General features: G+C 53.0%; 6 protein-coding genes across 6 annotated transcripts; 3 read left to right on the top strand and 3 right to left on the bottom strand.

Annotated features, from left to right (window-relative positions):
- The first annotated feature begins 1276 nt into the window (after window positions 1-1276).
- On the top strand, window positions 1277-2251 carry M421DRAFT_303711 (uncharacterized protein). Its single transcript, XM_033589133.1, has 2 exons — window positions 1277-2085; window positions 2136-2251. Exons 1-2 carry the CDS (start codon window positions 1425-1427, stop codon window positions 2189-2191), a joined length of 717 nt encoding a protein of 238 aa, XP_033444129.1. The 5' UTR covers window positions 1277-1424; the 3' UTR covers window positions 2192-2251.
- M421DRAFT_303712 (uncharacterized protein) lies at window positions 2252-2913 on the bottom strand. Its single transcript, XM_033589134.1, has one exon. It carries the CDS (start codon window positions 2647-2649, stop codon window positions 2311-2313), a length of 339 nt encoding a protein of 112 aa, XP_033444128.1. The 5' UTR covers window positions 2650-2913; the 3' UTR covers window positions 2252-2310.
- Window positions 2828-3805, top strand: M421DRAFT_303721 (uncharacterized protein). The gene has a single exon (XM_033589135.1). It carries the CDS (start codon window positions 3177-3179, stop codon window positions 3714-3716), a length of 540 nt encoding a protein of 179 aa, XP_033444127.1. The 5' UTR covers window positions 2828-3176; the 3' UTR covers window positions 3717-3805.
- Window positions 3806-4199: 394 nt separating this feature from the next.
- On the bottom strand, window positions 4200-6120 carry M421DRAFT_74202 (PTR2-domain-containing protein; the record flags this gene model as incomplete). The annotated part of the gene is made up of 2 exons (XM_033597014.1): window positions 4200-5761; window positions 5811-6120. 2 exons carry the CDS (start codon window positions 6118-6120, stop codon window positions 4200-4202), a joined length of 1872 nt encoding a protein of 623 aa, XP_033444126.1.
- A 1876-nt stretch (window positions 6121-7996) lies between these two features.
- Window positions 7997-10216, bottom strand: M421DRAFT_74124 (uncharacterized protein; the record flags this gene model as incomplete). Its single annotated transcript, XM_033597009.1, has 2 exons — window positions 7997-10100; window positions 10152-10216. The coding sequence occupies 2 exons, from the start codon at window positions 10214-10216 to the stop codon at window positions 7997-7999; spliced, it is 2169 nt and encodes a 722-aa protein (XP_033444125.1).
- Window positions 10217-13520: 3304 nt separating this feature from the next.
- M421DRAFT_425369 (uncharacterized protein) lies at window positions 13521-15510 on the top strand. The gene is made up of 2 exons (XM_033594058.1): window positions 13521-13597; window positions 13862-15510. Exon 2 carries the CDS (start codon window positions 13930-13932, stop codon window positions 15175-15177), a length of 1248 nt encoding a protein of 415 aa, XP_033444124.1. The 5' UTR covers window positions 13521-13597; window positions 13862-13929; the 3' UTR covers window positions 15178-15510.
- Window positions 15511-16103: the final 593 nt, after the last annotated feature.

The raw sequence follows: 16103 nt of genomic DNA, 5'->3' as shown, positions 1-16103 counted from the left end.
TTCAGTCTCGAGACACCCAGCCCTGCACTGTAGTGACGACACAGCGAAGCAGCGCTACTGAAGGCCGTTAGTGAGGACGCAAAGTTTGCACATAGCGACAGGAATACGAAACATCAAACGAAAAGGCGGTGGCTATGTCGTGTTTGCTAACACTTCGGCTTCAATCGTAGCTCAAGAGAAGCCCGTCACGTAGTAATCGACTGAGTTGTGTTGTTCAGGCAGCGTAGGTATTCGATGAACTCGTTGTCGGTGTGCGAGCAATGTGTCAGAGCGTGCTTCGTTCAGCCGATGTTAACTTCAAACGCTGAGGTTGACCTGTGATAATTGGACATTGTGTACGGCTCTGAAGGTAATGCAGAGTGAAGTGTGACTTGGCGAAGGAGGAGCTCCAGGTTGAGGAGCTATAGACAGTCGAAGAGTGATCTGAGATGTGGATGTGGTTCGCACACTGAGAGGTGGTGACGAGGGACAAACGCTCCACTGCTATGATCAATCCATCAGGCCATATACTCTCAATCCTCACAGCACTCGCACAGTGTCGCCGTGGCTGAAAATCTGTGACCATGGTCGGCCAAAGGTATCTCGACTTGATGAAGGGCGAGGTGAGGTGAGATGAAGTGAGAGGGCTCGAGGTCCTGTCCAGCGGTTCCATCTTGGGTCGGCAGTCAGGCTAGACTCTAGACCGGGAACGGCTAGCGTACCAAAATGATAGACCAAAGGAGGCATGGACGTCATCAGTAACGCCGAACGGAACACCTCATGCTTTCAAGACTGCGTTCTTCTCCTATCTGTCATCCTCCTCTTCCTCAGGATCACACAGAGTCGCTGCATATTGATATAGGCCACCGCATCGCTGCTTTGCCCACCAAGACTGAACTATGAGGTCAATCATTCGAAGGATGACCATCCAATGTTGCTATCAGAGCAGTCTGCCACCCGTTTGCGGCAGATGACTTCTCCAGATCCCATGTGCCAGGGCACTCAATCATTAGAAGGTATTGCGAGCGAGTGGCCGATTTTGGCTTTGCAGACCGCCTTGTTTCCGCCGACTTTCTAGCAACGCCGTCATCCAACCAAAATCTTTTCAAACTCTTCATAAGCCGAGGCAACGCCTGTCCAGAACACATCCTGACCTCTTCCCCCGCTGCATAGAGTTACCACGTACCTGGCCGATTTTGGCTTCCACCTTCCAATTTTGGCGTCTCCACCTACCCCGCCGCGCCCGCTGGCTAAGCGACGCCAATCTTCGGCAGCCACCGCCTTTCCTTCATCCATTCACCTCGACACGTTACAACGCGTTGCACGCGTGCTGGCACCCGCCACGGCGCACTGATTGATTTGCGCCTTGATGCCTTGAATCCGGAGGATTCTCATTGAGTGACGGCAATCGCCTGCCCTATTGAGCTCCCAGCGCCCTAGTCACGATGGCCGACTTCAACGAACAAAAGACCCCTCTGACCCTCGCCAACGTCCAGGCATGGGCCCGCTATGAGTTTCCAGAGGCCTTTAAGGCATTGCCACGAGCCTCTAGGGTCTCATACATTGAAATTGACGACACATCCTTCAATCGCGTGATCCAGAGGTCACTCGGTCGCTCGACGCACAAGAAGCTGCTTGTGATCGGTGACTACGCTCCAGGCGACGATGTTGAGGACTCCAAAGTCGTCGCACACGTTCATGAACACGATACAGAGATCACGTTCTACCGCCTGAGTGATGAGACCGTCGATGGCAAGCCAGAGCTGCATCCTGTTCGCGCTACAAGCAACGTGGCATTCTACTCGCCTTTCAGCAAGGTCGGCGACGATACTGGTGGATCGAAAGCTATCCATCGAGTTTCAGCTGTCATTCTGTACTACTTCTTGGCTTCAGAACTTGTCAATGAGCTTGTGAGGCACAAGAATGATTCCAGATGGTTCGCCAAGAACTTCAGAGAGGCCTGTGACTGGATCGGCAATGACGGCGATCGACCATCACCAGTCTCAAGGCCTGGCACTGCTCGCCGAGAGAGCGATAAGGACAACACATTTGAGCTGCCTACCAAGATCAAGCGCGAGAGAGAAGAGTACACACCAACGGGAACCCGTGAGTGCAAGGGCCGCCCTTCCGCTATTGCATCTGCTGACGTCATTCAGCTAAACCCAAGCGTATCGACCATTCGCGAAAGGTACTTGACAACGTCACCCGTTGAACGAAAACCCACTGACACATTTATCCAGACATCACAAGTGTCAGAACGCGTGCCATCACCAGCGGTCGAGTTCTTTCCTACCACGAGACGACGACCTAGCCATGTTCGAAAGGTAGCCTTCATGCCTTTACTACCCTAGAAATGACCAAAGTTGACGACTTGCAGCCGTCAAATTTGTCAGAAGGCGTTCTGTCCCCGACGGACGAGGTACTTGCCGACGAAACCATGCTCAAGCATGCGTACAGCGGCTTACAACAGGAGTGCGCACAGATCAAGACGAAGCTAGCCGCTACGAAAGAGAGGATGAGGCTCGCAGAAGCGCTCGTACACAGTCGGGACATTGACCTCCATCTCTCGAAAGTACGGGTCGAGCGTGCAGAGAGAGACGCTGCCGCTGCAAGAAAAGAACTGAACGATCTGAAGACGAGTTTACTCAAGGACATCGAGAAGGTTGTCATGAATAAGTTCGCTGAAGGTTCGGTGTCTTCGGACAACTCAGAGATGTCGTCCAACTAGTCGACAGGCTCGGCTGTTTCTGTTCCCTGCCATTTGTGTTGGGCCTTTTTTTGACGAGAGCGTTCAGCGCGCACGATACCCCTTGGCGACTTGTTCATGCTTCACACGAGACTTCTTTGTACATATTTGGGCTGTTGAGCCCAGCATGACCTGCCAGTATCATGACTCTATGCTCCTGGGAAACGGCATCTATCAATTCATCGCTCTGTCGCGCAGGACATTGTCATACACGCGATGACTGTAAATACGCCACAGTTGTTGATATTTCACGCCATCTGATCTCGAGGAATTCGCGACATTTGGCTCATGTGGTTGATTGCACAAACCTAGGGCCCCCATCTTTCACTCACAAACACCGTTGTTTGTCCATATGAAAGCACCTTAGAGTCAAAGTGTATTCATAGCCACCGACATCACTCGCTGTTCAACTAATCTCGCCCGACTCGATACGCGTAAAGCCATTGCGAAGATGTTCGCTCTCTACACAGACCAGAACAACGCACATCAGTCACAGCCAAGCACTGATCCCGTTGATACCCCGTACACCTCCAGCCTCCTCCGCTACGACACCCAACTCAAAGAAACCTCCGCGCTCGTCGCAACCTTGCGCGCTGTCATTTCCTACGTCACCACTAGTGAGCGTGCCTCGCTGCAATCGCTTATTCAGTCTACTAAATCCCTCAATACCGATGTAGCGAAGGAACTTGAAGACCTCCTCGAGTGTGCTGAGATGCTAGTTCAGTACGAGTACGAAAAGCCGGGTAGGATTTTCGAGACAATTATGACGTGCGAGGAAGTGGGACAAGGACTGGTTACGCTGGGCAGGATGATCAGCAAGCTTATACTGAAGGCAGACGAACTGGAAGCCGTGAGAGCGAGGCTGTTGCAATTGTGGGGTACGGAAGCTTTCATGGCGTCGAACAAGATTATCGGGGAGGCGGCAAAGCGATGTGTAGGAAAAGGTGAAGAACTCGAGGCAGCCGAGGGACGGGACCCTGATTGTCTTTAGGTAGTCTAATTCCATGTTGATTTTAGACGGAAGGCAAAAATCGTGATTGCAGCTTCTCATGCTCCAACCCGGCCATCCCTGTCAAAGCCTTCCCTCAGTTCTCCAGATCCTCCCGTTGCCTCCCGGGACCTTCTGTTCTTCCATAGAATATCTCCATTTCTCTGTCCAGCTTGGCTTTAGTCGTTGTCCGCCCGAAAGCCCAAGTCAGGCCAACAAATTCTGTTGCCATAAGAGCCACATAGCAATGATGCATACGTCTGCAAGTGAGGCAGGCAATTGCGGCGACTTTAGATTAAACAGGCATAACGAGGCAGGAGGTAAGAATTAGTGAAGTAGAGCGAGAGCTTTGTTTATGCATTGTCTCAACTAGCTACCAAGACAAAGTGGTATCATTGAAGAAGACTCCCAACCCAGCATGACACGTTTACATCATTACACATCCTTCCTATGATTACCACGATCGTACTGCAGCCCCTCCGGCGATTAAGCGGCGCGGTCAGGGTTCTCCACACTGTGCCTCTTGTCCTTGCCAATGTAGTTGGAATCAGGCAACATGTTAAGGACATCCTCGTTCTTATCCGTCGGCCTTTGGTGGATCCAGAACAGGATACCACCGAGGAACGCCAGCACGGCAACAACACCGTAATTCCACACGAGCAGCGGGTCCTCGGACAACGACACAAGCGCCTGACCAATGGCGTTGGAGAACGCAGACATGAAGTGCCAGTACGACGTGACAAGGGAGCGCATATTCTTGGGTGCCTTGGTGAAGGCGAATTCAAGACCGGTGATGGAAGTGAAGATCTCGGAGAAACCGACAAGTACGTAAGGTACAGCTTGAGTCCAGACGTTAATAGGTGAGGGCTCATCGCAAGAGTTCATCTCGTTGCCGCAGGGACCGGTCTTGTAGATGTAGTACTGGATCACTGTGGCGGAAACCATAGCGAGCGAGGCGAGCATGAAACCGAAAGCGATGCGCTTGATGGGTGTGAAGCGGATGCCGGCCTTTCGCAGCGCAGGGTAGAGGAATTTGTCGACAATGGGGATAAAGATGACGAGCGAAATTGGGTTGAGGTTGGTGATGATGTCGTTGGGTACACCGTTACGGGTCATGGTCGCGGCCTGAGAGGTCAGGTTGTTGTTCATCTGATTGTAGGACATCCAGTACAGAGGAATCCAGGTGAAGCAAGAACAAGCACGGAGACCACGAGCAACCTGGTCGACCCAGGCGTCATCGAACTGCATCCAGTTGGGCTTGTTCGCGCCGAGGTGGCTAGGCTTGACATCCTCCCAAAAACGCTCACCCTTGAAGTTCTTGCGGGTGGTGACAGGGTTGATGGACCACTTACCCTTGGTAGCGAGACCGAGGAGCTTAAAGGCGCGGATGAGAACGGAACCGGTAGGGGGGCTCCTGTGGTACTTGTTACGGCAGACCCAGAGGACGATGGGGCAGCCGCAGAACATGATGGTAGGAAGAAGCCACGCGCACCAGAAACCAACGTACTTCTCGACGTAGACCATGGAAATCTGACCAGTAAGGGAACCGATGTTGATGAACATATAGAAGTACAGGAAGATACGGGAGAGGGTGATGTTGGGATCAGAGATGACACGCTCGCCGGTCTTCTCATCAATGATAACACGAGGCTTGGTCTGCTTGTACTGCTCGGCAATGAGGGGCGAGATATTGGCCTTGAAAGCCCCGGTACCAAACCCAAGAACGATCACACCGAGAATGAACGGAGCGATGGCGTTGCCGCTCGTGAGAACGCTGGGGATAGCGGAGATGATGAGCAGGATGTGACCGATGATGGAGAAGGCGATGGCGATGAAGATGGTATTGAAGCGACCAAGATACTCATCGGCAATGATGGCACCGATAATGGGTGTAGTGTAGGCCCAGAAAGAGTTGAAAGTGCCGATACCGAAGGATGCACGCTGGCCCATGCCGAGACCACCAGGCTGACCTTCAGGACGCGGGTCCTTACCAGTGGTCTGAACAACACCCTCGATGATGGGCAGGTCTTGCTGAACGAAGTTGGTGTCTGTGCTTAGTCAGTGGCGACTCTCTTGTACGACCGAACTGAAACTTACAGAGCACCTGGCATCCATAGTAACCGAAACGCTCGCAAAGCTCGACGAACGCAATAGTGAAGATCTGCCACGGAATCTTGCCAGAGACACGGCGGAGTGTCTTCAGGTCCTCATCGGTGGGCTCCTCTCCAACTAAGTCGGCCTCGAACTCGACCGGAGCAGCGTTGATGTCTTGGCTGAGTGCAGAAGACGAATGGCGCTTCTCACCAGCAAGGGCTTGCTTCTCGCCAACCTCGTAAAGAGGTGTGGCGACCTTGGGCTCGTGGCTGAAGGCCATGTCGACCTGGTTGGGACCTGCGGAGGCAGCCATGATGGGAGGTGTTTTTCAAGTGTTGATGTAACACTTGAGAAGTTCACTCTTGTAGCTTTCACTCAAAGAGTGTAATTGGCCGGGGCAAGCTGGGTGATGGGACGAGCTGCTGCTGAACCCAAACCATGTGAGCGGAGGCCCTCCAATTAATACTTGACTCCCCGCCTTGCTCGCAGCGGTAGACAGCAAGGCAAAACGCGTCTTGGCCTCTCGTCTGCATCCAGCAGGTGAGTTCCAGCGCGACGTTACAGTCACGCTAGCTGTTGATCGTGAGCGACGGACAGCACCACTTCGCGCGAACAGCGTTATCGAGCGCGACAGCCACTTAGCCAATGCTAAGACCAGGCAAGTATTACGGCTCAGCTGGCGACATTGCTTCACTGCTTGGTAAACTTGGCGGTGCAGCACGATCACCAGGGTGCCAGCCATTCACTGCTGCGCAGGCTTATCGCGACGAATGGCATGGCATCATCGGTCGATATTGTTTGTGGGACCACGCCTGCCGCAGGTGTTGTCAGTCTGTCAGTCTTTCTACTGATGGGTTTCTTCGAGTCCGCTGCACTAGGAGTCGCTGCATGCAGACCTCTGCCGTGTTGTCGTGTACGCGAGGAGTCCGCCTGCAATTCCCGCCTCTCGAGTCCTGGATGGCGCTCCGACTGGGCGCCGAGCGGCTTCCCTTGGCGTCTGCAACACTCCACCATTGAAGCACCCCAAGCACGTTCACGCTCCACGGAAGCCTCCATTCCTGAACGGCGTGGATCTTGGCCACTCTAACTCTTACAGGCAGGTCTACAACCGCGGCAGTTTCGGCGACCCAGATATAGCTAGCCTGCAACTCTCCTCTCGAACACACAGCGCGCTTACACGCCCATGCTTATCTCCTCACGTTTTCGGGTCTTCGACCGAGGCAGTGCACCGTCTGGTTAGAGAGATGTGAGAGACAGTTTTGGACATGAATGGCAACTGCCTGCTCAAATTGCCTGCAGTTACCGCCCTTGAGCCGCTGATGCCCGCCAGTTTGACACACATCCGTCCCCATTCGATGGACGCATTACTCGGAGCGGCAACGACCAATTCCCGCTCGTATTGCTTCCTCTTTGTTGCACATCAGCAGGAACGCTTGGCACTGGATGGAGGTGGCGACCAGTGGATGTCTGAGAGTTGAATTCTCGAATACCATACAGGCTCACCAGCTTATCGCAATCCTCGACTCTGATCACGTCTAGAGTATCGGCGGAATCCTATGAGGATTTTCCTGGAAGCTCGCGTGCATGATCAGCCTATGGACTCATGCCGGAGGGGCCATTCACAGCTATTGTGTACCTTTCACATTTGCCCAGCCTTACGCCAAGCATGTATTTCCACTGCGGGCCCCGCGTCTCACAGGTTATGAGGTGTTGCGATCCGAATGTGCGCCTGTGGGGATGTTGGTTGTGGGTAACATTGACTCGCGGAGTGCTTCCAGACACCAGGTTGTAGGATCTGGTATTTCATGGTCGACTTGGGTGCCTTGTGCCTCTATACTCGATAGTGACCGAGCATGTACCACATGTCAGCTATGTACAGGCATTCTGCAGTGTCACAATCACGAACTTCGGTGTGTCGTAAGAGGCATAGGTCCAACGCCATTTGACAGCAACTTTATCTCGATCAGGCGTGTGCTATGCTCCCACTGCATCGGTACCTACGAAGGATGAGTGAGTTCTCATTGGCAGAAATTCAGAAGTGGTGAGCATTGACATCCACTTGCATTGAAATGCAAACAATAGACTGACAAGCTCATTATCACTATACGTAAATACATTGAAGGCAAGTGCCATTACGTGAGCGCGCAAATAGCGCGTCATGACTTCGTATGGATTTCCCAGCCGTACACTTAGTTGCCGGCAGGCTCATCGTCCAAAGGCTCACCCTTGGAGTAGTGGTTAATCCAGTTGAAGATCTCCTTGTGCCAGAACAAGCTGTTCTCCTGCTTGAGGACCCAGTGGTTCTCGTTGGGAAAGTTGAGGAAGCGAGAAGGAACACCGATGTTCTGAAGCACGTTGAAGAGTCCAATACCGTCGCTCTCGGGAAGACGGTAGTCGAGGGTATTGTGAACGACGAATTGGGGAGTGGACCAGTTGGCAACGTGGTCGAAGGGGTTCCACTTGTCGTAAGCCTCAGACTCCCAGACTGTGCCGTTGTAGTCATGTCGGATGAACCACAGTTCCTCAGATGACCAAGCAGCCTTTGTCTGTGAAATGCCGTCGTGAGTGACGAGAGCCTTGAACTTGTTGCCGAGGTCGTTGGACTGGATCCAGTTGGTCATGTAACCACCGTAAGAAGCACCAGCAGCGATACCATTCTCAACATCAACGAAAGAAGTGAGCTCAGAGTTGATGTACTCCCAGGCGTTGACCAGATCGTAGTATGGGTATCCACCCCATCGACCCTGGATGGCGTCGGTGAGGTACTGGCCAAACCCAGTCGATCCAGTTGGGTTGGGCGAAACGACAATGTAGCCTTGGTCGGCCCAGACAGCGGGGTTCCACCTGTTGGACCAGGAGTTTCCCCACGAACCCTGAGGTCCACCGTGGATGTAAAATGCAAGAGGGTAAGTCTTGTTCTCAACGAAATTGCTGGGCTTGATGACCCAGGCCTGCAGCTGCTGCTTCAAGTTGGGGTCAGATCCGTTGAAGAAGATCTCAGATACGTGGTCAGCCTTGAGATCAGCGAATTGGGCATCGTGATCTGCGGCGCTAAAGATGACGTTCTTGGTGCCGTTGGAAATAGTGTAGTACTCGACAGGTGTCCAGATAGCTGAGGAAGTGACGAGCAAGTCGTTGTTCTTGAGGAGCGAGAAACTGGACACTGACGTGTTGGAGGTAAGAGGCTCGGGGATATAGCTAGCTTCAGCATCGATAGGGAAGTTGAAGATCTTGACGCGAGCGTAATCCTCGGCAGTAGCGTAGATGGAGGAGCCATCGTGAGCCCAGGTCAAGGGACCCTGAACCCAGCGATCGAAGCTGGATGAGAGCGCCTTCCAGTTGCTGGTAGCGACGCTGCCGTTGGACGCAGCGACATCGACGGTATACAGCTGCCACCTATCCGACTCGTAGTAGTCCTCATCTTGTTGGACGTAAGCAAGCTTGCCGCTATCAGGCGAGAATGAAGGAAGACCAGAAGCACCCTGGTGACCAGCCGCGGAAGCCTCCGAGTCGGGGCCGTTGAAGGCGACAGGCGCAGCAGAGCCAGCAACCTCACCGAGGTAGATGTAGCTGGCGGTGTAGTTGGCCTTGTTAAGCTGGGGAGCCTTGCTGAGGAAAGCGTAGAGCTTGCCATCGGGCGAAATGGCGTAGTCACTAGAGTCACCAAAGGGCTGAACGGGAGTCTCAGACCTGGTGGTAGTCCAATTGACACCGTGGTTCAGGTTACGGAGACCGGGATGGGATAATCCATAGCTACCGTTTGCAGAGAGAGTACCAGCGAAGACGTTGTAACGATTCTTGGTGAGCCAAGTGTCCCAGTGGCGAACGTACGCATCCTTGTAGAAGCGACCAGTGTGCTTGGGAGTGACCTCAGTCTCAGGGTTCACAGCAGTCCCATTGGGGTACGCCATAGAGTTAACCAAGAAAGTGATATCTCCGCTCTCGGTCTTAGCGACCTTCAGGCCGTTGTAAGGAGCATCCAGAGAAGCAGCCAATGTGCTCTTCGAAGGGTCGTTAATGTCCCCTATCCATAGTGTGACGCCGCCGGGAATATCCTTGTTGGTACCATTTATGTAAATGATACCGGAGTCAGTGCCCGGGATCCAGGCGGCCTCGTTGACTTCGCTGATGTTGAGACCAGAGTCCTTGAACTCGCCAGACTTCAAGTCAAGAAGTCCCCAGCTCGACTTTCCCGTGGATGTCGTGAAGTTGTACTGCGACATGGACAGCAGAGCAACCGATCCATCACCGCTGGGGCTGAGCGCACCACGGCGGGGTGCACCGATCAGCTTTCTTTGTGGTTGTCAGTATCGTCTGCAGCCCTGAGGAGTTGTTGCTGCCTACTCTGGTGTGAATGTGGCAGAGACAGTAGCAGCCAATGCTGATGCAATTCCGAGGTAACGTGCCATTGCCATTGTGACGACCTGCTTCTACTGAGCTCAATTGATCAGGGTCGATACCGAGATAAGGTCCGTGAATGGCAGCAAGCTTATTTGTAGTTCCCGTGTCGCTGGGATGGCGATCAGGACCGCGGGGTCAGCGTCGTACCTGGCCGAGCAAAATGCAGCCGTTACCGGTGGTGCCATCGATAACATCATTCGAGCGAATCCTCTGCAGAACCCTTGACTTTCTCGACCAACGAGTGACCAAGTTCACGGTGTCTCCTTCCTGATGGGGTTTACCTCTGCGGGCTCACAAACAAGCTCGGAGCAGGTGGGCCGCCAAAAGCGTGTTTGCCAGCCGTCTATCGTCATTCGCTCCAACACGCCCGCAATCTCAGACCCACCATTTTAGGCGGCTTGGCGAGTATAACATCACGTGCGAGATTCTGATGTTGCGCCCAGATTGGTGGCGCCGGCTGCCAAGAGGGAAAACCTGGTGGCACGCCGAACGGCTATCTCAAGATAGGCAGGTACGGAACGAGGGAGTCGTGTGCTTGGTGCCGCGCAAAGCCGCATCGATGTTGCGAGTGCTGACTCTTACAAATCAATACTTTCGTGCTTGCGGCCTTACGAACCTCGAAGCTTTGTTGATGTAGGAGGCTGGGCGCGAGATTGCGTCGGTCTGGTCGCATTCATTTCGGCAGGAGCGGCCACAATTCGCTCATTTTTGGCTCGAAGATAATCAAACAGTGATTTTCCCAGAGCCATTTGCGAGCTGCATCGTTCTGCATCGCCATCATGGTACGCTGCCAGGGATCTGGCACCGGCAAGACAGGTCATGAATCGACGCAGTTGACCAGCAGTGCGTTGACCCTCGCGATAAGGGTGGGCCGCAGATCGTATTGACCGTCCGGGGAGTGTCATCGGATTGGGTAGTTATCCTAATAATAACTCGACGTCCACCATCAGCGGCGTGAGTGCTCGCCAGGTCGCATGAATTGCACCAACACACGAGGCTTTCTGTGTGTCGTATGTGTGGTGGGCCTTCATACTCAGACTGGCAGGACGGAGTACCGGTATCCGAGGCTGAATGCTGTGTATCTTCGAAAAAAGATCGAAGAGCGCACGGTGGCCGCCTAGAACGACATACCCTTCCATCTGAGCGACCTCTGCTTTTACTGTGCCTTTCGTCGGTATCATCGTTCAGCTCCTCATTCTACCCGTAGAGTCATAGTTTGAACAGTGGTTCGGCCACATGCCCACTCTTCTACTGATAGCATCTTCCATTAATTTCAACTGTTTCTGTCTTCCTCCCCGTTCGTAATTCCCGGGCCCCGCGGACCTGTGTCGCTCCTCCTGGCTTGACGGCTCACTGGCACTCACTTCCAGCCACGAGTGTTGTATTGCGTGTTGTATCCTCCGATGACCCGCTTTAGACTCTTCGGAACACCACTCTCTCCGCATTTTGATCGACATTAGGTTGTTCCCGCTCAAAACCTGGGGATCCTCGAGGTATAAGTACTGTAACTCCGAAGTCGGGCGCGATAACGGCTGCCATTGCGCCATCAGCTTGGCGTGGCTTGTCAGGCTCAGCTATGAAGCTCGCCAACCTCCAAGACTACATTCAGCTCCCGGATGGAGGACTACAAGAGTCTTGGGTACGTGCTACTCGGTTCAACGGCGAATTGGCTTGTTCTCCGCCCTGAGCTTCGATTTTGGGAATGGAGAGGCTATGCAGAGCCACAAAACAGTAACCATCCCAACAACACTGCGGACGCGTTTTAAGAGAAAAGGGGAAACATGTGGAGCGGTATTCCAGGAGGAGGACTGTAGGGCCCACACGTGGCGGGCTAGCTCGTAAGGCTGCAAGTGGTGCTCTGACTGCAATTTAGAGTCCATTTATCTGACTCTCCGGCGGCAGTAGTTCTGTTGTCGACGGTGAGCCCGCACACCAGACCGGCACCAACGCGCAACATAGCGCTGCGTGAGAGGATCAGGTCGGTGTTGTGATGATGTGGTGATGTGAATGTTGTCATATGAATTGCGACCCGCGGCTTTCTTGTTGTCCAACACGTGGCAACGAGCGTTGAGAGAAGGACTACCCGCAACCACAGTTGTTGCTGAATTTGACATGGTAGCATAAATGATGAGTGTCACTGCATGGCTTTGGCGAAATCAATCAAGCGCATCGATACGGGGAGCGAAAGACATCAACTCTCAACAAACAGGCCCGCTCCATCATCGTAATGCGACCATCACTCGATAAGCTCTTCGGATTCTCTCACTTTCTTCTCTAATCGCGTGTCAAATCCCAAATTGCTTTCAGCTTCCCCACCAGTCACGTTCTACTTGCTGCTTGAAGCACGGTCCTCCGGAAGGAATGTGGTGAGGTACTTGCGTTTGCTGGCTACCAGGTGTTTGAGGCAGCGCCAACATGCTACCAACTCTCACAGCTTCAACGTCGAGCATCACAACTGATGACGCGACCGTCCTGCCCGGCTATCTTGAACAGATTAAGGCAACGCTAAAAATCTACGCCGAGGCATTGTGCACCGAAAGCCAACACGCATCTCAGAAGACGCTCTAGGCTACGGACATGTAGCTGAGCATAGCCCTCTAGGATGTGCAGGCGCGGATCGTGGAATTTGAGGCGATGCTCTGCGCCAAGTACAGCGCGCTGAACAGCATTCGGAAGCAGCGTGTAGAGCGTAACGATGCAGATGGAGACTTGACGGCATCAGGATTCATGACGGAGCAGCTGAAGGCGAAGAAACGGCAATTAAAGGCGACTTGGGATCTTCGATCGAGGAAGTGTGGGTAAAGATCGTTGTTCATCCCACCGTAGTTACACGTATATTCTGCATTCTGCGGCAACCATGTTACGATGCCGCTCCCAGTACGTATGCTGATTGCCATATTGATACCGAGCAATACAAGGAACGGACGTGAGGTTGATGCATCTGAACTCGCTTGATGCAAACGGTGATAAAGTCGGTGATGCAAGTGCAGGACGAGCGGGAGAGGCAGGAACACCCAGGGCGCGCCATCGGACCTCGTCGGAGCGACTTCCGCAACATTCCGGGATAATTTTCGGTGCTGCTAATGACAACGACTTCAAAGCTGCATGCAGGCTCCGCTTTGTATCTCCATAGCTTTGAAACTCCACAGCTTCATCTTGGTTGTGTGGGCTCTTGCCTCTAACCGCGGAATTTCCCCAGTCTGTCTGGTTACACGCCCGTTCCTCGAGCTGCGCGCCAAGCAGCTTCACCAGAAAAGTTTTCTCAGCCCTACCACTGTCAGCCCTGCCGGGGCATAGAATACACAAAATGGATCCAGATATTCAGTGCAGCACATGCCAAGCGCTATAAAGGGCGCTCTAGGTTATACACATTCCTTGAAATCTACAATGTACGTCACAAGGGTGTTCTTCCTTCCTGAGGCTTATACTACACCTGCACATCAGGACCCAAGCGTATATCACGCACTTGCCCTTGAGTCTTTCACACGAGTCAACCTTTCCACCATCATTTACTCGGTCTAGAGCCAACGTGCGCAGATGACATGTCTGAGGATAAACTTTCACCGCTTCAGACACTATGCCCTTCACTAAGCGCCCACCGACGTGAGCCCTGACCTGTGTGAGCAACTGCTAAACGGTGCTTCTCTCATTAGTAATCGCATCCACAACAAGTCCACTCAGAGACCCGGAGTGACACAACACGAGGACTGAGACCAGGGCCATGAAGCGCAAACGTTTGCTAAACGACCTTGCTGTTTTGAGCCCCCGAAAGAGAGCACAGCCATTTGCCTCATCAAAAGCAGGCACGACAGGCACTCACTCTGACATGGATATGCTTCACATATCCCGGGTTATACTCAAGCCAGGGGAACCTAACGCAACAAAAGCATGTCCACTCCTGCAGGTGCTACGCCAGTACGGTCTTCTGGAGTCCGTGGTATCCTCTCTGAAGCCAAAAGATCTACTGGCCCTTGCACTGTCGTGCAAAGCCACATACAGTGCCTTGTTTCCACGTCCTAAAAGCCTTGACAATCTTCTCGGGAGGATGTCCTGCTGCGGTACAGGCATTGCGATGCGGAAACGTATGCATCACAAGTCGACCTTCTACTACGCCTACCAGTGTACCGAGTTCGCGCAGTGCCGCACCACCTCCAGCCGTCGGAGCATCGCAGAACGACCCTGCGTTACCTGCAGAGTCACTACTTGTGACGAGTGTCGCATACATTGCGTCTACCAGTCTATCTACGAGACACCCGCCGATCCTGAAGAGCTCCCAAACTTTTCAGGTTTCGTGTTGCTGGATTCCTTGGAATGCGCCATCCTTAGTCCTCACCACCTTTTCACCGAGGATGTTGATTTGCCTCAATGGCAAGATCGGGCATCAGATGCGGCTGTAGGACCGTACCACGATCAAGGCTTTCTCGATATGCCCCTTGAGATCGATCAGCCTGGCAGACCAGAAAAGATTAGCGATGTGCTCGATGTGGATCTTGGCCTCAATTCGCTTACAAAGTGGTCTGGGAACTCTCAGTTTGGGTTTCCGTCACCCGTCCTACAAGTCCTTTGCAACGTGGCCGAGGAACGGATGCTTTTACTCTGCAAATGCTGTTTTGACGAAGCACCGAAGGGTTACAAGGGCCTGAAGCCTGAACTTCCAAAGCTTTCCTGGCTTAGCCCAAACATGAATCAAGAGGTCCTCAAGGAGTGTCACTGCTCCATGCGCAGCCACGTTCTGGATCGTTGGCAGTGTGTGAAGTGCTATGACAACGAGGTGTCACTCATCAAAGGCGTCCATAGTGAGGCACCGAGGCCAGAGACGTGGTCTTGTCGCTGTGGATTGGATGCAGAGAGAATCGTATGCATGTGGTGCTGGGGCGAGATCGTTGAGAATATAATCAGGAACGAGCGACCAGTTGCGGAAATAGCCGCTCGGATCAGGGCAGGACAAGAGCGTGTACCTGAAGAATGATAGGCCTCCATCCAACCGTCAGTACTTGTCAAGAGGATCCGATCACCTCCGGCATTCCTTATGGCTAGCGTTAGGCACGCTGCGACAGGGGAGGGACAGGTGTGAGTGGGCGTCAATACTCCCGTCAAATTTTGTACACACTAAATTGTCAAAGTCTCCGTCCGTAGATATGGAAGCGCCATGTATACTGGTGAGGACTCGAGGTGGAACGTCTCCAAGAACCTCGCTCTAATCATGGGTATGAACGATGAACAAGTTTCATGTCACCAACGATGCGGCATGCATACACGTACTTAGAATAGCGGATCCTTCGGGTCATGCGCTTTACCACGGTCCTCTTCCTCCAAGACTTGACTTCCACACCAAGTGCAAAACTGCTTCACGCAGATACTTATTTCTGGGTGTCCTTTGCTGCAAGCCTGCCCGCAGCGACAACGCCTCCGTTGAATGACTTTGAGACGACCCTCTCTTGCCTCTTCGGTTGGCTGTTCTGCGAAAATGTAGGGGGTACAAAGTCACCTGTCGAGAAACCTTAAGCGCAAAGTACACTTGCAGAACGACCCTATCTCGGACAGCTTTCCAGACATCGCTGCAATGTGATCTCTGCTTTGTCCACACTGCCTGTGTAGACAAGCAAAACAGACACATCCGATGCGCGCCTCATATCTCGTAAGCAGACTCTTATTTACATTAACCTCAACCTCAGCTCGATGACACGGTATGCAGAGCCGGCGATCCAGGAAGCGTGAAGTAAGTGAGTACTCGCAGTAAATTGTGCCTGCAGGCTTGATGCTGTTTGCGGAAGCTGGCATCTTGAAGACCCTTTCCTGAAAACTCTAGGCAGTCGTTACAAATCAGTTTGATGAGGTATGTGGCCAAAGTTTGGAATCAACCATCGACATTCGGCGCTGTCTCGTCGCCTAGAT

Source organism: Didymella exigua (assembly GCF_010094145.1).
Source record: "Didymella exigua CBS 183.55 unplaced genomic scaffold M421scaffold_45, whole genome shotgun sequence".
Lineage (NCBI taxonomy): Eukaryota > Fungi > Ascomycota > Dothideomycetes > Pleosporales > Didymellaceae > Didymella > Didymella exigua.
This window is presented reverse-complemented; position numbering and strand designations above follow the sequence as displayed.

Excerpts from the sequence above, each read along its gene's own strand:
- M421DRAFT_303711 (XM_033589133.1), top strand. The coding sequence starts at position 1,425 with ATGGCCGACTTCAACGAACAAAAGACCCCTCTGACCCTCGCCAACGTC. Across the intron at positions 2,086-2,135 it reads GTACACACCAACGGGAACCC|CTAAACCCAAGCGTATCGAC; the intron begins GTGAGTGCAAGG and ends GACGTCATTCAG.
- M421DRAFT_303712 (XM_033589134.1), bottom strand. The coding sequence starts at position 2,649 with ATGACAACCTTCTCGATGTCCTTGAGTAAACTCGTCTTCAGATCGTTC.
- M421DRAFT_303721 (XM_033589135.1), top strand. The coding sequence starts at position 3,177 with ATGTTCGCTCTCTACACAGACCAGAACAACGCACATCAGTCACAGCCA.
- M421DRAFT_425369 (XM_033594058.1), top strand. The coding sequence starts at position 13,930 with ATGAAGCGCAAACGTTTGCTAAACGACCTTGCTGTTTTGAGCCCCCGA.